General features: G+C 48.5%; 1 protein-coding gene across 5 annotated transcripts in view; it reads left to right on the top strand.

Moving 5' to 3' along the window:
* UBE3B (ubiquitin protein ligase E3B) overlaps positions 1–19,939 on the top strand; it is a 67,304-nt gene that overhangs the window by 23,551 nt on the left and 23,814 nt on the right. For all 5 annotated transcript variants that reach the window (XM_006171225.3, XM_006171223.3, XM_014585281.2 and 2 more), the window contains 6 exons: positions 932–1,099; positions 6,091–6,262; positions 7,281–7,399; positions 8,418–8,532; positions 9,753–9,852; positions 16,578–16,697. In XM_006171225.3, coding sequence (XP_006171287.1) covers positions 932–1,099; positions 6,091–6,262; positions 7,281–7,399; positions 8,418–8,532; positions 9,753–9,852; positions 16,578–16,697 — 794 coding nt within the window. The remainder of the gene's footprint in view (positions 1–931; positions 1,100–6,090; positions 6,263–7,280; positions 7,400–8,417; positions 8,533–9,752; positions 9,853–16,577; positions 16,698–19,939) is intronic.

Below are 19,939 nucleotides of genomic sequence, written 5' to 3'. Positions count from 1 at the left end.
TAGGTGAGCAAGGTCAAGATCATGTATCCAGAAAAATGTCCCGAGATACGAGTTCCCTGAGGGCTGCTGTGGCTCCCTCTGAACTTCACTTTGGCTGTGGACGTTCTAGTAACAAAATGAAAACGGACTCTGTTTCTTCTCATTACCAGGAAGAAGACCCGTTTCTTAGAGGAAGTAGTTTTTCTGAGCTTTTAATCATAAAACAAACCTCCCGTGTGAGTCTCTCTATGCCGGGGCCACTGAGTCACAGCAGGCTAGCACCCAGCAGCCTCCCTGCTCCAGGGTCAGTAATGGCTTCTACGGAAAGGTTTCTCATTGCACACTCTGGTAAAAGTTAAGGAAAAGCCACGAACACATAGCTCGGTAGGTTTACCTGCCTCTGGCAGATTTCCGGTACCAGTGGCTTTTATTCTGCAGCTCATCCTGCTGCAAAGTTCCGTCTTGTGACTGGCAGTCAGCACGGGCTTGGCGGTGTAACACCGGCAGGACCTACACCTACAGCAGGGGTGGTTTAGAGCACAGGCAGAGATGCCATTCAGAACCTCGGGTCAGTGCTTGGGGTCGTCCGGCCTTCCCTCTCCAACATAGAAAATTGAGACTCAGTCAGGCCCCATCCCTTTTTTTCCTCCTCCAAAATAGCCTCTGAATGAGGTAAAATTAGGTGACACAGTCAAAAAACCCCATATGAGATCCGAATGTGACTGGCTCATACTGAGAAATTTTTTCATGTGATGAAGAGGGTTTTGGATTATACCTAAAACTCTGTTGTTTATGTTTTTATAATTTACCCCAAAAGAAAGTCTTGAATCAAAGCAGCAGCCCTACTGTCTGGCCCTGGCTGTCCATCCAGAGCTGTCGAAATGCTCTTCCTGTCACGGGTGAGTCTGGCAGGTGGCTGAGCTGCTCACATGTCTTCTCATCCCCCCGCCAGGTCTCCTGAAGCGTGCGTTTCAGAAGTCCGCATCCGTCAGGAACATCCTCAGGCCTGTCGGTGGTAAACGTGTCGACTCTGCTGAAGTCCAGAAGGTTTGCAACATTTGCGTCCTCTACCAGACCTCGCTGACCACTCTGACCCAGATCCGGCTGCAGATACTCACAGGTTGGCAGTCCAGAGGTGTCTTTTTCCAACCCTCAAACTTACCTAACAGTTCTTATTAGAAAAAAAAAAGATGAGTATTTGTCTGACATTTGTGACTCAGGAAATAAATGTTGAAGGACTTTTTTTTTTTTTAGCTACTCTTAGAGATTGATATACTCACATAGCTCTAGATAAACTTTTTTTTTTAGAGTGGTTTTTGCTATAGGGCGCGTGCACTTGCCAGAAAGACAGACAGACAGAGAGACAGAAAGTGAGAAATCACCCCCCAGGGGGGATAGTCACACTGCAATCCCTTTTCCATTCTCCTCCGGGGATCTTGGGCACACTCACATGTCCGGCGTGACTTTAAGCCATCGGGGCCGGGACTTGAACCACAGTCGACTACATGGAGTCCAGTGACATAGCCATTACGCCAACTGCTGGTCCCAGCTCTAGATAACTTTAATCGTAGCACTTTCATTTCACTCTTATTACCTGGCTCTTACTTCTGTGACAAAGTACAATTACTTTAAAAAGTTATTATTTTTTTCCAAATAGAAACTAGAAAAGATAGAGAAGCAGGAAAAAAAATGTACACAACTCTTTTCTTTTTCAAGAATTATTTATTTACTTAATTTCATTATTATTATTATTATTTTTTGATTTGACCAGAGAGAGACAGGGAAAGCGAGAAAGCATCCTGCCAGGTCCAGGATTCAAACCACAGTCAGTCATGTGGGAGTCCAGCACCTTAACCACCCACACCACCTGCAGGCCCCTGTACACGACTCTTAATCCTGCAATTCCAAGATTAACTACCTGGGTCTGAGTGTGCCACACATATCATGTAAATATATTTAAGTTGAAACATATAGTTTTATCTTCCTTTACATTAGTCATGTTACCATGTCAAAAATTTTCAAGAACCTCATTTTTATTGGCTGCATGATACCTCATCACATGATATATCCAGTCAAGCAAAAAGAATCCCCACTGTGTGCCAGAATCGGGCATCAAGGACTCTGAGGTTGTAGCACAGGGGTTGGTGGTAGGAGTTGGTACCGAGAACAAAAGGTCTTCGGGAACTACAAAAGCCATGCACCATGTAAAGGCTCGAGAACAAACTCTGCCTCCATTTATATTCTTCAAAGTCATAAAATTGCTGCCTCTTGGGGCCAGCAGGTGGCCTAATGGTTGCATCGCTGAACTCCCACGTAGTCAACTGCGATCTGAATCCTAGACCCGGGTGCTGAAAACTCACACCAGGGCATGTGCGTGTATGCCCAAGATCCTGAGAGGAGGAGAAGGGATTGGAGTGTGGCCATCCTCCCAGGGGGTGATTTCTCACTTTCTGTCTCTCTCTGTCTCTGGCAAGCATATGTGCCCTATAGCAAAAAAAAAAAAAAAGAAAAATCTAAAAAAAAGAAGTATTACTGCCTCTCTCTTTCACACTTACTTGTTCATCAGATATTTGTAGAGTGCATCTGTGCAGAGGAAAACAACACAGACAAGGTCTCTGTGCTCAAGGATTGTATCCTGGTAGTGGGAAGACCAGCAATAATCAAGTAAAAAGTAGCTTTGCCGTAGCGATGGGCACATAATGAAATGAGGAGAGATGCCTTGGCTTGGACAGAGCAGGGTTGCTCAGGCTCGGGATCAGATCTTTTGTTGTTGGGGCTGTCCTGTGTGTCTCCGATATTTAGCAGCCATTGGCCCCCACTCATAGATGCCAGTATACCTTCCCCACCAGTCACCGTGACGGCCAGCATGTCTCCAGAGATTGCAGATTCCCCTGAGGGACAGCAGTCCCTGGTCGACTGGCTTTGCACTACAGTGATGGAGCTGGAGTCAGAGGGTTGCAGATGTGTCTCACTCGTAGTTTGGATTTGGGGGACTGAGGACTAAAGCTTTCCAGGATGATACCAGGTCCTGGGCCAAGCACCTGGGTAGGTGATGGCACCATCTGGTGAGCTGGGGGAGACCAGGTGGGAGCATGCCCTGTAGGAGTGGGGAGTTCTGCTGCGATTGACAGGTGCCTGACAGGCATGCAGGCCGGGGTGTCTGGCAGGCCTTTGAGCACACTCCTGGGGGCACCGGTAGAGGATGGAGCGTAAGACCTTGGACCTCGGGACGAGGGCAGGATCCAAAGAGAGGAAAGAAGGGCCAAGACCACTGCTGGGGTACCCTGCACTTGAAGGTTTGGGAGCATGTTGAGTGAGAGGATTTTGAGGTTCTGGCCTGTGTCCAACTTTTTAAGATGACCTCATATTTAAACTCGTTTAAGTTTTTTGGCCAATTTGAAAATCCGCAGCTGGCCCTGTAGCCTGATGGTTAAGGAAGCAGAGCCCACGTGGCTATCCACAGTTCAAATCCCAGCCCAGGTAATTTGATAAACATGCTGGATACGTGCGTGTGTATGCCCAAAATCTCGACAAAGTAGAGAAAGGGTGGAAAAGGATTGCAGCATGACCACGCCCCATTGGGACCACTGCTTTCTCCCTCTCTCTCTGTCTCTGTCTCTCTCTGTCTCTGGCAAGCGCATAGCATCTCCAGGTCTGTCTGGATTGCTCAGGCCCTTATGCACTCAGTGTGGTGCTATGGGCTATGCCATGGACGGGCAATGCCATGGGCATCCCATTCATACCACGCAGACACGGTTTCTCTTCTGTCCATAGCAGTTTTTCTGTCATCTCCACAATGTCACTACTTACTTCTTTCCTTCTTTTTATTTAAAAAAAAAAATATATTTTATTTTTATTTATTATTATTATTATTATTATTATTTAATTTGCCATATGTGTTCACCAGAATGAGAAAGAGAAAAAGCAAACTACCAGGTCCAGGACGCAAGCAGCCCTCAGCCATGTAGGAGTCCAGTGACTTAGCCACCATGCCACCTTTAGCCCCCCCACTCTGTTTCTTTTTTAACTTTTTTTTTTTGAGAGGTTTTCACAATAGGGCACGTGCGCTCGCCAGACAGAGAGAGAGAGACATAGAGACAGAAAGCGAGAAATCACCCCCCAGGGGGGATGGTCACGCCGCAATCCCTTCTCCATTCTCCTCGGGATCTTGGGCACGCACGCACACGCGCCCGGCGTGAGTTTTAAGCCACCAGGTCCAGGACGCAAACCGCGGTCGACTACGTGGGAGTCCAGCGACATAGCCATTACGCTAACTGCTGGTTCCCTTTTTAACCTATTTTTAAAATTGGACATTTTTGCGTTCTTTGATGTATATGGTATGAGACGGACAGTTTGTAGCCTAGCAGTGAGCTGAGTACCTGTACAGCCACTAACCAGACCTAGAAGCTCTTGGCTTTGTAAAGGCTTCTTCATATCCATATCTTCCTTCCCTTGGAATTGGGAGGTCACACCTTTAAGAGTAACCACCAGATTATGGGGCCAGCAGGTGTTATGGTGGTTAAGGGCGCTGGACTCCCACATGGCCGACCATGGTTCGAGTCCCGGACCTGGCAGCTTGCTTTCTCACTTTATCTTTCTCTCACTCTGTCCTTCTCTGGTCAAATTTAAATAAATAAATGAATGAATAAATAAATTAAGTTAGAGTTAAAAAGAGTAATCACCAAATTAGTTTTACATTTGTCTCCTCCTTTACAATTTTTCAGGTTACCCTCTAAGCATCCATAAATACCAGTGATTTTTTTTTTTAAATAATTATTTTATTTATTTAATTATGTTTGTTATTATTATTTCCTTAATTTGACCAGAGAGAGAGACAGAGAGAGAGAGAAAGGGAAAGTGAGAAAGCAAGCCACCAGGTCTGGGACTCAAATTGTAGTCGGTCATGTGGGAGTCCAGCACCCTTCACCACCATACCACCTGCTGGCCCCATAATCTGGTGATTTTCTTCCCCAGGCTTCTCTGTGTTCCCCAAATAGTTCTTTGTTCAAAATTAAGTAATTCAAAGGACATCTCCAAAATCCTGAAAGGAAAGATAAAGGAGAAGGGATTGAGGAGAAGGATTCCCCCATGAAGAGTGCTTTCTCACTTTCTCTCTCTGTATCTCTCTGTCTCTGGCAAGTGCATGCATGCTCTAACAAATTAAAAAAAAAAAAAAACTTAAATTCTAGGACCAGCAGATGTCATAATGGTTCCATCACTGGACTCCCCACATAGTTGACCACAGTTCGAGTTCTGGACCTGTTAGCCTAAAACTCACTCTGGGCGTGTGTGTATGAATACTCAAATTCCCAAAAGGAGAATGGAGGAGAGGGATTGCAGCATGGCCATCCCCCCCAGAGGATGATTTCTCACTTTTTGTCTCTCTGTCTCTGTTTTACTGGTGAGCGCACACACTATATGGCAAAAATCTCTCTTAAAAAAAAAACTGGGACCAGCAGTTGGCATAGTGACTGTCGCTGGACTCCCACGTAGTCGACCTTGGTTCGAGTCCCGGACCCAGTGGCTTAACCTCACGCCGGGCGCATGTGCATGCATGCCCAAGATCCCGAGAGGAGAATGGAGGAGAAGGGATTGCGGCGTGGCCATCCCCCCTGGGGGGTGATTTCTCACTTTCTGTCTCTCTGTCTCTCTCTGTCTGTCTGGCGAGTGCACATGCCCTAAAGCAAAAAGAACCTCTCAAAAAAAAAAAAGCAAGACTTAAATTCTAAGATAACTTGTGTTCTCCTCCTGGCTGTGACACTTATTGACTGTGCAGTTTGGGGCTAATAATTGAACCTCTCTGTGCTTGGCTTTCCGTCCTTGCAAAACGAAGGTAACACTGAGCTGCACAGGCAGAAGGGAGACAATGTGAGCAAAGCGTCTGGAAGAGTGTGTGGTACTTAGTAAGCCCCCATGAAATGTTCACTGTTGCTATGTTATCGTTATTCTCATGTCGATAATGCTTTTCTTAATCATTGTACCCTTTTCTTCTTGGGCACAATAAGTGTGTTAACTAATAGGTTTAAGCGTTTTGTTTTCCCAGCAGATAGGAAAAATAGGAGACCAGGTGGAAGCCTGATCTGAAGCTTGGGATTCTCTGTTCTTTTCCAGGTCTCACTTACCTTGATGACCTGCTGCCCAAACTGTGGGCTTTTATCTGTGAGCTGGGGCCCCATGGAGGGTTGAAGCTCTTCTTGGAATGCCTGAACAATGACACTGAAGAGTCCAAGCAGCTCTTGGCCATGCTGATGCTGTTCAGTGACTGCTCTCGCCACCTCATCACGTAGGTTGACTGCTGTGGGGCTAGAAATCGGAAGGGACACACGTACTGCATACACTTAGACCTCTGGCAGGGTCATGGTAAGAAGTAGACAAGAACACATTTACAGAGCAGGTGGCATGCAGTAGGTGCTCAGTAATTGTTAGTTTCTGTCCTTTCAGGGGGTTTTGAGTCAGCACCACTGAGTGTGGGCTTTGGGTTCAAATCACAGCTCAGTACTTGTTCACTGTACTAGGTTTTTTTTTGTTATAGGGCACATGTGCTTGCCAGAAAGACAGGGAGAGACAGAGAGAAAGCAAAAAATCACACCCCAGGGGGGATGGCCACGCCACAATCCCTTCTCCATTCTCCTCTCAGGGTCTTGGGCACTCACGCACATGCGCCTGGTATGAGTTTTAAGCCACCGGGTCCAGAACTCGAACCATGGTTGACTGTATGGGGAGTCCAGCAACGTAGATATTATGCCATCTGCTGGTCCCTGATCCTTATTTTTGAGAAAATAAGCAGAGTAGACAAAGAGACAGAAAGCGAGAAATCCCCCCATGGGGAGATGGCCACGCTACAATCCCTTCTCATCCATTCTCCTCTCAGGATGAGTTGAAGCCACTGGGTCTGGGACTTAAATCACGGTCAGCTACATGGGAGTCCAGTGACATAGCCATTATACCAACTGCTGGTCCCAAGTAGATTTTATGTGTTTTTAAACTTTTTCCTTTGGCCAATTTCACATACATAGAAAAAAGAAAGAACAATGCAATAAAAGCTTGTGCGTCTGTGGCCAGCTTTACAGTGAGCTTTACAGCAAGTCAGCCTTGCTTCAACTAAACCCCACCTGCTCTCCCCGCCCCGATTATTTAGAAGCAAACTGTAGATGTCTTAGTACTTCCTCTACGAATTTTATAGTAATCATCTCTATAAGGTAGTGCTTATTCCTTAACCTTGTTTGTTTTATCCGGTAAATAGTACAGATCTCATTTTTTCTCTTAGTAGGAAATTCTGAATAATTTTCTATCTGCTTTAGGATTCTTGATGACATTGAAGTTTATGAAGAACAAATTTCATTCAAACTGGAAGAACTGGTCACCATTTCCTCTTTTCTGAATTCCTTTGTGTTCAAGATGATTTGGGATGGAATTGTAGGTAAGGTAAAGGTTTCTGCCATTGTATGATTGATATTACACCCACAGAGGCCAAGAGGTTGATGACTTTGACAGTTCTTAGCTTCATTGTCTATCTGAGCTAGCAGAAAGTGCACATTTATTCACCTAACTGGAAGTTTCATTTCTTTACTCTGGTTGTGTCCTCTTAAGATAGTAGCATGGGGCCATACCATAGCAGCTAAATGCTGTGCCCACTGGTCCACCAGGCTCTGAGTCCCACCCCATGGCCCAAAACACAAGCCAGGCATGCAGGCAGATGACCAGGCCCCACTGAGGGGGCTTTCTCTCTTTTTTTAGAGAGATTTTTGTTATAGGGCATGTGCATTCTCTGGAGAGACAGAGAGACAGAAAGCAAGAAATCACCCCCTAGGGGGGATGGCCATGCTACAGTCCCTTTCCCTCTGTTCTTGTCTCAGGATTTTGGGCACACACACATGTGCACCCGGTGTCTTTCAAGCTCCTGGATCTAGGACTTGAACCACGGTCAACTATGCGGGAATCCAGTGACATAACCATTACACCATCTGCTTGTCCTTTTCTCTCTTATGCACATACATGCCCTCTGCCATTGGAAAAAAAAGATATTAGTGTGGTATAGAAGTCCCACCCCTGGGATTCACATGTATATGTCAAGGCTTATAATGATGATTCATTTCACCCTGAATGTCCTTTTAGTCCTTGGGGGTTGATTTCCATGAAAATGTGAAGTGTGCCAGCTCACGTTTCAGAGTGAGTACCCCTCCTGAAGGGTTTGCAGTCGCTCAGTAAAAGCTCCTCCAGTTAAAAGGTCCCGGTAAGAGGCAGCGAGAGTGACTGTGACAGATGCTCAGGCCCTGCAGACCTGGGCACATACCCAGGGCACCTTTTCATTCCTTCAGTTCCACGTGAGAGTCAGAGTGAGGAGATCAAGCTCTTCCTGATGACCATGGGGGATGAGGACTGTCCTCTCTGGTTCTGGCTCCTCTTCCGTGAGTGTGACTTTACCCTTTATCCCACAGAGAACGCCAAGGGTGAGGCTTTGGAGCTGTTCCAGTCCGTCCATGGGTGGCTGATGGTGCTCTATGAACGGGACTGCCGGCGGCGCTTTGCCCCCGAGGACCACTGGCTGCGAAAGTGAGCATCAGGGATGGGGGTTTCCTAGAAGCCAGAATCTGCCCTGTCCCATGGCAGCCAAGGCACCTGCGGGTTCAGAGTGTATGCTCTGGGCACAGGGCACTCCCCTCCCTTCATCCTGCTCATCTGCGTAGAGCTGCTGTTCTTGGGAAGCACCTGGCAGTGTGGGTTATCTTGCATCTTTTCTGTTACGAGATACTTTAACTGGGTCTATCAGGTGACATAGTGGTTAAGGCACTGGACTCCCACATGACCAACCACAGTTCGAATCCCAGACCTGGCAACCTGACAGTCACGCCAGTGCATGTGTGTGCATGCTCAAAATCCAAGGAGGAGGATGGAGGAAAAAGGGATTGTGTATGGCCATCCCCCTGGGGGATGATATGACTTACACTGATATGATTAGATTTAATAGTTGCAGCAAAGACAGATCATGTTTAGTAGGTATTTCTTAGCCAAACTGGAATGAGAAGATCTTTTAGCTGAGTTGAAAGATCTTCCTGTGAGCTGAGCCACAGGGTATGGTTGTTAAATGGTAGTTTTTATCAACAGAATTACCAGAGGAAAAACTGCTTTTAGTTTTTTGGGGGTAGGGTAGGAGAAAACCTCCCATACCAACTAAACACAAGAGCCCTCAACATTTTTTATCAGTGATGTGACAACCCATACGTAACGAAGCTATGGCAGTAGGGCAGGGCAAACTTCTTCTGTAAAGGGTCAGGTGGGTTTTGTTTTGTTTTACTTTTTAATCGTCAGATGGTGGGTGTGCTTGCTAGAGAGAGGTGGAGAGATGGGCTGGGAGGAGTGGAAGAAAGCACCCCACAATGGGCATGGTCACCTCAATCCTTTCTCCTCCATTTCTCCATTCTATTGGGATTTTGGACATGAACACTCAAAAATACATGTGCCCAATGTATTTTCCAGGCTGCCAGGGCTTGGATTCATACTGCAGTCAGTCATGTGGGATCCAGATCCTTGAACCACTGGGCGACGGGACTAGCCCTGGACCAGGTGGTTTTAGGCTTCATGGACCCAACAGCCTTTTGCAGCTGCTCTTGTACAATGAAAACAGCTGTAGCCGTTACATTTCTAAATGAGAATGGTGATGTTCCCGTACAACTCTTACAGAAACAGGCAGCAGGCTGGATTTGACCTGCCAGCCCTGCTCTAGAGAATGGTTTTCTTGTTTTAATCATCCCAACCCTTGTCTTTCTCCTAAGGGATCTCAAACCTAGCGTGCTCTTCCAGGAACTCGACAAGGACAGAAAACGGGCACAGTTGATCCTGCAGTACATCCCTCACGTCATTCCTCATAAAAACGTGAGTTGCACTCAGAGCTGGGTTCCTGGTATGCCTTTCTGTCCTGCCTCGTGGTTCTTGACCTTCTGTTCGGTTATAGCAATTAGAACTGACTCAGAGATCGTTCATTCAGCAAGTGCAGCAGTGACTGGCCCGTACTCTGGCCAGCATGACTCCGAGCGCTGGGCGTGCAGGGGTGGAGGTGATGGGCGCTGGCGATTCGGTGAGCAAGTTGTGTGCTACGGGGATGCAACTCCAGAGCCCAGGCACGGGGACTGACCCTGCCAGAGAGAGGAAGGGGGCAGGGGGAGCGCCGGGGGCAGGATCTTAACACAGGTATAAGATAACTTATTCTAGTGCTACTTCACGTGCTTGAGAATTTAGAACCATTTTGGTGTTATGAATCTTATATTCCCAGTAAACCTTAAATATATTCTAAGCTTCAGTTTTCCCATTAATATTTTTATTACTGCAAGTGCAATTAAAGTCTTTTAAAGTTATCCTTCAGGGCTGGTCCAGTGGCTTCATGGTTAAGGGAGCCAGATCCTACATGGCTAACTATACAGTTCCAATTCTAGTCCCAGCAGCTTGATAAACATGTCAGGTATGTGTGTGTGTATGCCCAAAATCCCAATGAGGTAGAGAAATGGAAAAGGGATTGTGGTAATAACCACATCCCACTAGAGGGTTCTTTTTTCCTCTCTCTGGTATGAATACATGCCCTCTAGCAAATAAAAATTTGGGGGTAGGGTAGGAGAAAACCTCCCATACCAACTAAACACAAGAGCCCTCAACATTTTTTATCAGTGATGTGACAACCCATACGTAACGAAGCTATGGCAGTAGGGCAGGGCAAACTTCTTCTGTAAAGGGTCAGGTGGGTTTTGTTTTGTTTTACTTTTTAATCGTCAGATGGTGGGTGTGCTTGCTAGAGAGAGGTGGAGAGATGGGCTGGGAGGAGTGGAAGAAAGCACCCCACAATGGGCATGGTCACCTCAATCCTTTCTCCTCCATTTCTCCATTCTATTGGGATTTTGGACATGAACACTCAAAAATACATGTGCCCAATGTATTTTCCAGGCTGCCAGGGCTTGGATTCATACTGCAGTCAGTCATGTGGGATCCAGATCCTTGAACCACTGGGCGACGGGACTAGCCCTGGACCAGGTGGTTTTAGGCTTCATGGACCCAACAGCCTTTTGCAGCTGCTCTTGTACAATGAAAACAGCTGTAGCCGTTACATTTCTAAATGAGAATGGTGATGTTCCCGTACAACTCTTACAGAAACAGGCAGCAGGCTGGATTTGACCTGCCAGCCCTGCTCTAGAGAATGGTTTTCTTGTTTTAATCATCCCAACCCTTGTCTTTCTCCTAAGGGATCTCAAACCTAGCGTGCTCTTCCAGGAACTCGACAAGGACAGAAAACGGGCACAGTTGATCCTGCAGTACATCCCTCACGTCATTCCTCATAAAAACGTGAGTTGCACTCAGAGCTGGGTTCCTGGTATGCCTTTCTGTCCTGCCTCGTGGTTCTTGACCTTCTGTTCGGTTATAGCAATTAGAACTGACTCAGAGATCGTTCATTCAGCAAGTGCAGCAGTGACTGGCCCGTACTCTGGCCAGCATGACTCCGAGCGCTGGGCGTGCAGGGGTGGAGGTGATGGGCGCTGGCGATTCGGTGAGCAAGTTGTGTGCTACGGGGATGCAACTCCAGAGCCCAGGCACGGGGACTGACCCTGCCAGAGAGAGGAAGGGGGCAGGGGGAGCGCCGGGGGCAGGGGGAGCGCCACGGGCAAAGTAGACGGTGTTTAAAGGCCCAGGCGGGGTACGCGACCATGCCTTGCTGTTAGAGAGCCAAACATCGGTCTGGCTGGAAAGAGCGTAAAGGATAGAGTCAGGAAGTGAAACCGAGGAGGTTTGTAGGAGCTCGAGCATGGAGGGCTTCACAGACCAAGGCTGGGAGCTTGCATTTTATTCAGGCCGAGGCGAGGTTTTAAGCTTAGGAGACGCCTGGTCAGAGCCATGCTTTATGAAGTCATTCTGGCTGTTTTGGAGCACTGGCTAGAGGCAGAGGGGTTAGAGCCAGTGGCCTGCACGAGGCTGGTACCATCCAAGTGGAAAGATGGCCCAGGCAGGAAACAGCTAAGGAGGAAGCACCTGCAGCCTTTGAGGAGGAGGAGGGGTTCAGGTGATGTTCAAGTTTCTGACTGGTGGCCAGGAAGGGCCATTCCCAGAGGCAGAAACCAAGGCCTGAGCAAGCCCAGGAAGCGGTGATGACTTCAGCTTTGTACAGATAGGAGGCTGCTGGACACGGAGGCTGGAGCTCAGTAGAGAGGGCTGGGCTAGGAGTAGGCTCTGTGTGTGGACTGCACCCCTATCTCCTGACTGCACCCATGGACATGGGTGAAGCATTCAGAGGACCAGACAGAGTGAGAAGACCAGGACCCTGTGGGCCTCATCACTTAAAGGGCCAGCACGAGAGGAGAGAAACCAGGAGTGTGGCGTCACACACCCAGGGGACATGGGAGTTCTGGGAAGGGCTGGGTACTGTGACTCCAGCCTCCAGGAAAGGAGGGACACATTGCTCACGCCCTCGCGAACAGCAGTGCCCCAGAGGCTGCTGGACGCCCTGAGAGGTCTGCGCTCCTCCCTGAGTCTAAGCATGCTCTTTTCTCCTTCCCGTCCTATTTTCTTTTTTACAAAATAGACATCTTTAGAAAAGAGGGCTAATCACATTTTTATAAGCTAAATCTTACTTTTCAGAGGCACTTAAACCTCACTTCTCCCTGATACTGTTTTGACCTTGACGTTAATACTTACGGTTGCTATTCTTTCCCACAGGCTGTGATGTGCAAAAGATGGGGCTATTTAAATTCCCAGCACATTTGACAGACTCATACATGAGGGGACCTTATGGCAATTACTCAAACACTGTCCCTGAGGGAGCCTCTTCAGAGTAGCACCGACCTTGCCTCCAACAGAAAACACAGCTTTGTAAAGCAGGCCACGGCTTCTCTGAGGCTTTACTCTTCCAAACCAGCGACCATTCTTCCTCATCTTAAGCTAATCTATTTCTTTGTAACTTTTACTTTTTGGTCTTTGAACAATCCCTTAAAATGGTATCTCTAATTTCTTGAATAAATGTTTTTTTTTTTTTGGAGAGGTTTTCGCTATAGGGTGCGTGCGCTCGCCAGACAGATAGAGACATAGAGACAGAAACCAAGAACTCACCCCCCAGGGGGGATGGTCACGCCGCAGTCCCTTCTCCTCCATTCTCCTCTTGGGATCTTGGGCATGCACGCACACGCGCCAGGCGTGAGTTTTAAGTCACTGGGTCCAGGACGCGAACCACGGTCGACTACGTGGGAGTCCAGCAACATAGCCATTACACTAACTGCTGGTTCCCTTAAATAAATCTTCTGAAATTCGCAGTCTCCCATCTCCCACACCTGGCATCCTTACCTCCTGCGGCTGTTCCTGGTTTGAGGTAGTCTCCACGCCTCTGTATCCCGGCTCTCATCTAGCTTGGTGGTGCTAATACCAAAGGCAGCACCTCTTCCCAGACCCGTGCGTCTGTGGGTTCAGCCTTTGATCATAGCATTCCTACTATGTGTAGACTAGAATCTCCATTCTGTGTATCTGTGGTTCAAAACAGTGTATTGGGGAGCCAGCTCCATGGTTAAGGCAGCTGGATCCCACATGGCCAACCACCTGGTTTGAGTCCTAGACTGGGCAACTTGAGAGTCTAAGCACGTGAGTCTAAGCCCTGCACATCTGAGTGTGTACCCAAAATCTTGAAAGGAGGGAGAAATGGAGGAGATGGGATTATGGCAAGATCGTTCCCCATAGGGGTGCTTTCTCCTCTTGTTCTCTCTGGTGGGCACATGTACCCTCTAGCAGAAAGCATAAATACCTGAAGTTGTGAGGACCAAACTACTTTTTTTTTTTGGAGAGATTTTCATTGTAGGGCGCGTGCGCTCGCCAGACAGACAGAGAGAGACATAGAGACAGAAAGCGAGAAATCACCCCCCAGGGGGGATGGTCACGCCGCAATCCCTTCTCCTCCATTCTCCTCTCAGGATCTTGGGCACGCACGCACACGCGCCCGGCGTGAGTTTTAAGCCACCGGGTCCGGGACACGAACCGCGGTCGACTACGTGGGAGTCCAGTGACATAGCCATTACGCTAACTGCTGGTTCCCAGGACCAAACTACTTAAGAGAGATTTTTCTACAGGGTATGGGCACTCATCAGAGAGAGAGAGATAGAGAACTAGAAAGTGAGAAATCACCCCTGGGGGTATGGCCACACCACAATCCCTTCTCCTCTTAGGATTTTAGACACGCATACACGCGCACCAGTGGGGATTTTAAGCCTCTGGTTCCAGGACTCGAACAGCGGTTGACTACATGCGAGTCCAGCAGCATAGCCACTGCACCGTCTGCTGGCCCCAGGACCAAACTATCGAGTAAGTGGAACCGTTACGGATTTCTCCCAGCTCAGGAGTGCCAGGAGAACGGTTCCTAGAGTGTCTTCAGTAAGACTTTGGGATCAGTCAAGACGGTTGGGTTTAGCTGTTTGCTCATCCTCACTATTTATTTTTCTTTTGGAAACTTTGCCTATGATTGCCATCAAGGCTGTTTATTTTTGGCTCATACTAGTCCCTCCTTGGGAAAATAGGCCCCTCCCCATCTCCAGGTCCTGTCCTGGGACAGTACCAGTAGGTTCTGGGAGAGTATCCGAGGGTGTCCAGGGACCTGCTGCCTCCTGTCTCAGGTCTCACGTCCCTCCTGACAGCACGTGCAGCCCCGTGCCAGGAAACTCTTCCAGTGGGGTGGTCAGGTCACTTCGTCTCACTGTCAGCATTGTGCCAGCTGCCCCAAGTGTGGCCCCTGGTTTTGTTCTTGCTCTCCGCCCAGTGAGGGGCTCATCATGCCTGGCCCGTGTCCCCCCGCCCTGGCCGCCCACATGCGGGCTCTTCCTTTACCTCTTCCTCTGCACTCGCCGCCTTGCCTTTGCCCAACCAGGTGCGACTCAAGTCCCCACTGCGACTTCAGATCTCCACCTCTTGTTTAGCCTAGGAAGCCCACGTGGTGTGAGAGGGAAGAGGGGCTCTGTGGGGCAGGGGTCCTTGTGCAGCATCCTCAGGGCTGGGAGGATGCTGTTTCTCATATGGCAGCAGAGTGTGAGGGCAAAGAGAACTCGCTCCCAAAAGCCTGGTTTTTTTGTTTGTTTGTTTGTTTGTTTAGAGAGATTTTTGTTATAGGATACATGCACTTGCTGGAGAGAGAAAGGCAGAAAGTGAGAAATCACCCCCCTAGGGGGAAGGGCCACACCACAGTCCCTTCTCCTCCATTTTTCTCTCGGAATTTTGGCCACACACACATGAGAGTTGTAAGCTGCAAGGTCTGGGACTCAAACCATGGTTGATTACGTGGGAATCCAGCGACGTAACCATTATGCCATCTGCTGGTCCTCCAAAAGCCCGTTTTTAAAGACATTAAACCCACCCATGTGGGCAGAGCCCTTATGGCCTAACCGCCTCCTAAAGCCCCAGCTCCCATCCCCATTACCTTGGCAGTTGAATTTCAACATGCATCCTGGGGAGGATGGTCACTTGAACCACGGCACTTCTCAGGGGGCCCTTAGTGACTGCTTTTTCTGTTACAGCCCAGATTCGTACAGTTCATACAGTAATTAAGTGAAAATCCGCTAGGCCCCCTTATATGTAGTAACTTCATTGCTGTCATTGTTAGTGCTGCTGTTATTACTGTTCTTATTTATATCTAACAAAGCTCCTGGCTTTTAGGAGACATTCCCATGTTTGAAAAAACAGATGTAGCTGGATTTATGTATTCATTCAGCTGACTTTATTTGAATGCTATTATTTAAAAAAGAGAAAGCAACCCAAAGTGGAGCAGAGTTGTTCTCTCTTGAAGGGGCTTATCAGATCTATTTTTTTTTTAATGTGCCAGAGAGGGCATATACCCTTGTCAGAGAGAGAAGAAAAGCATCCCCCGTGGGGAATGGTCATGTTACAGTCACTTCTCCATCTTTCCCTCCTTTCAAGATTTTGAGCACATACGTACAGGCACCCGGCATGTTTCTCAAGCCACTAGATGCAGAACTCGGAACTGTGCATCAACCATGTGGGATCCAGCTGCCTTAACTACCGTGCCATTGACTGGCGCCTATCAAGATCTTAAGAATAAGCAGAGGGTTGTTTTCAAACAGTAATTGATAAATATTATTGGTGGGACTGTGGCATGCTTGACAGAACAGAGGAGGCCAGTGGAAAGGTCAGGGACCTTTATACTGTAGGATCATTTGTTTAATTCTGACAGTAGGAAAAATTATTTTGGAATGCTTTCTGTTTTTTAAATCCACAATATTGATTTCCTTTAAAGCAGGCACAGCTGTATAAAGCAGCCTCGGTGACTTGCTCTGCCACCAGATTGTTACAGTGGATTATCAACTGGACGAGGAGAATGGTTTTCTCCAGGACTATCCCTAGCTGGAGCTCAGCTGGAGCCAGATCACTCTCTTTGCACAATTCTTCCTAATTCCCAAAAGTGTTTTGGGGAATGATTGCTATTCTTGCAAGGCTCTTCTAACCAGACACACATAACAAAACCTCCCATTCCAACTGCATCTCACATGACTTAAATTTCAGTAATTTTGTAGGGTGTTTTTTACGGAATCATCAGCTGTCGATTCTGTTTCTGGTCCCACCTCTGCTCATTTCAGAGAGTTCTCCTGTTCCGAAACATGGTCACCAAGGAGAAGGAGAAGCTGGGGCTTGTGGAGACCAGCTCTGCCTCCCCCCACGTCACTCACATCACTATCCGTCGGTCGCGGATGTTGGAGGTAAGTAGCATGATTTGCAGAACCCTATCGTGAGGGAGTGCGTGGTCTGAAGTATAGGCCTTGTAGCTGATGAGCTGATGCCCCTGAGCGGGTTGTCACTCCTTCATCTCAAGGCTCTGAAGTCAAGGCTCCAGGAGAAGGAGAGGGGCCATTTGTCCTAGGACTGCTCTGAATAGCTGCTTGGTTAAACACGTCCTCAGCAGTGGAGATCCACCGTTTCCCACTCTGTCCTGTGAGGGCTCCTGGCTAGAGCATCAGACTTCTCTAGGTCTCTTTGAAACAAAGACAGGAACTGCCAAGTGCAGCAGCCCCAGTGACATGTCATGAGCACCAGCTTTTAGGGTGGGCCAGGAGCAGACCCTGGGCCCTGCTGTGGCCTCCCCTGCTGAGCAGCAGTGTCCAGCTTGCCTCGCCCCACTGAGCTTGTTTCTGACATTCTTAAAAGAGAGCATGAGGACCCTGCGGGTCCTGGGAATGAGCAAAGCTGGCTGCATGGGTCTCATCACAGGAACTTTTTGTTTGCCTCCTAGACAGACAGAAATGTTGTCTACCTCCACTGAGCTCTCGTTTTTTTGAAACAGAGCCCTCTCTGTCATTGTTCCTCTACTTGAGTTGTACAGCCCCGTAAGTGAGTTGATCAGTGATGACCGAGATCCAGCCTCAGTGCTGGCAAGCAGTCTGGGTGGATGGGCAAGTGGACAACAGGTTCCTCCCTGCTCAGCTCCTCCTGACTTGCCTCCTGGAGAGATGGGCTCCGTCATCTGACATTTTAGAAGGCCTGCATTCAGCTCTTTCATAACTAATGAAATTTTATAAAGTACCTAGAAGGTCAGGTAACACCTGTCTTCCCTCCACATTCGACTCGTGGGCCAGCAGTTTACAACCTCTGCCTTGACTCAAAGAAGGAAAAAGCTCAATTGAGTTGGAGAACCTCCCTTTATTGGCGTGTCCTCATTGGACCCACATGTACCGCCCCACCCCTAAAAGTCCACCCGCTCAGATGTGGCCAGCACCACCCCTGAGGAGCATGGGTAGTGTAGACTACGGTGGCTCCCGAACAACACCCTGAGGTGTCACTGCTTATGAGAGATTCCCCTGACAGCCCAGTTACCTTGGGCTGTTTTGAAAACACATTCCTTGGGGAAGTCACGGGAGGGATGTCTGTTTCAGGTTTTCAGCCAAATCCATGCCCCCTTTACTTTCTCAGAGTACACCTTGTCGGCAAACTGAACTAGGAAAGGGAGGGACCGTTTAACCAGTCGTCATGGCCGTTCTCATAACCTGCAGGTTGGTCAGTAGGACATGAGAGCCTTCGTTTGATTTGGGCACAGCAAGGCATCGCAAAGCTGCTGTCAGACCCATGCTGTGCTGGGCGCAGTCTGCTTCCTTTTTATGGTTTCTGTGGAAGGCTCTGCGTCCATGTTAGGCTTCCAGATGTTGGTCTCAAATCCAGCAGGAAGGGTCCCCCACCCAGAGGATAATTTGGACTGGAACTCTAGCATTTCAGAGCTGGAGTGAGCCTCAGACATACTGTTATCCAGCCTCTCCTCTCATTCCGGCAAGGACAGAATTGGTCAGAGAAGTTAGATTCTTAGTCAAGGTCACAGGTATCTGTGACGGAGCCGGGCCTGAGAGCCGGGCCTCACTTCCCCAGGTCAGTGTTCTCTGCATGTGCCCACTGAGATGTGGCAGAGAAGAGGAAGACTGGGCTCGCTCACCTTCCCAAGGGGCATGTATGTGACCCTCATGCCACCTCACCCCTCCCAGAGCAGGAAACACGGCAGAGACGCAGGTCGCAATTCTCTATCGCCTTTTTTTTAAAAAAGAGATTTGTGTGTGTGTGTGCTTGCCGGGAGGCAGAGACAAAAAGCAAGAAATCATCCTCCAGGGGGAATCACACCATGATCCCTTCTCCCTCCATTCTATTCTCGGGATTTTGGGCACACACGCACATGTGCCCAGCCTGAGTTGTAAGCCCTTGGGTCCAGGACTCGAACTGCGGTCAACTATGTGGGAATCTAGTGATGTAACCATTACGCCATCTGCTGGCCCCTCCTCTATCACTTTATTTATTTATTTATTTATTTATTTATTTTAAGAATTATTTACTTTTATTTATTTATTTTTTTTTTATTTTAATTTGACCAGAGAAGGATAGAGAGAGAGAGAGAGAGAGAGTGAGAAAGCAAGCTGCCAGGTCCAGGACTCGAACTATGGTTGGCCATGTGGGAGTCTAGCATGCTTAACCACCATGCCACCTGCCGGCCCCACCTCTGTCACTTTTTAAAAATGACGTAGGGTTGATCTAGTGACTCTCATTGAGCACCTACCAAGTGCAGAGGCACACGCGGGTGCTCTCACACGCTCCCTCTGCAGTTCACTCTGCAGAAGCACAGACACAGCTGCTGGCATGCGCACGGCTGGGGAGGCAGACCCACAGCAAAGTGGAGGTCACCCTGCAGGCAGACGGGAAAGGGTCGGGGTTGCCCTCCCGTCCTCAGCTCCATGCCTGGAGGGTTACCTGAAGTTTAGGCAGAATGGTTTCAGTGTTGCTACAGGTGCATGGCGACTTCTGTGTCTCTCTTTTTTACATGCTGCTTAGTGGCTCTCAAAGCTTATGTACTTAAAAAGTACTTTTTAGTTCCTCTACACAAAGCCATGGTCCTGTTCCTACTGGTGACTTGAAGGACTTCGGAAGTCATTTTTCCCTGGCTCACTACCTTGAGCGCCTAACCCCTGAGCAAGGGTCAAGAGCACCGTGAGGCAGTGAGGATGCCAGAAAGGCAGCAACAGTTCCCAAAACGAGTTGTGCCATGTGGCCTCGTTCACCTTGTGACAGTGACCAGACTGGCAAATGAGTGTGTGCTATGGAGACGGTCTCTCCCACGTCAGCAAAACATGCCAGCACTACAGTGTGGACAAGCATGGGGTGGCTTTGCTAGGACAGTAAGGGTGATCCAGACCCATTCTGTGGTGACATCTGAAGGACCTCCCCCCCCCTTTTTACTGATGGGGCCTCATGTCAGGCCGAAGAACTCCTCCCTGGGCCCAGTTCTGTTCAGCACTGTGTTGTAATCACCGCTCTAGAACAGAGACCTCAGCAGCTCACTCGTCAGCACCCTAAATACGAGCAGTGTGTTCGGTGGCAGAATCAGGAGCCAGAAAAGCCACCTCAGCAGCCCAGAGCCAGCAGACAAGAGTGGTAGGGTGATTTAGCAGGAGACCTCTCCCCACGTGTTGAT

This window comes from Tupaia chinensis, unplaced genomic scaffold (genome assembly GCF_000334495.1).
Source record: "Tupaia chinensis unplaced genomic scaffold, TupChi_1.0 Scaffold149491_1, whole genome shotgun sequence".
Lineage (NCBI taxonomy): Eukaryota > Metazoa > Chordata > Mammalia > Scandentia > Tupaiidae > Tupaia > Tupaia belangeri.
The sequence above is the reverse complement of the archived record's forward strand: the minus strand, read 5'-3'. Positions and strand labels throughout refer to the sequence as shown.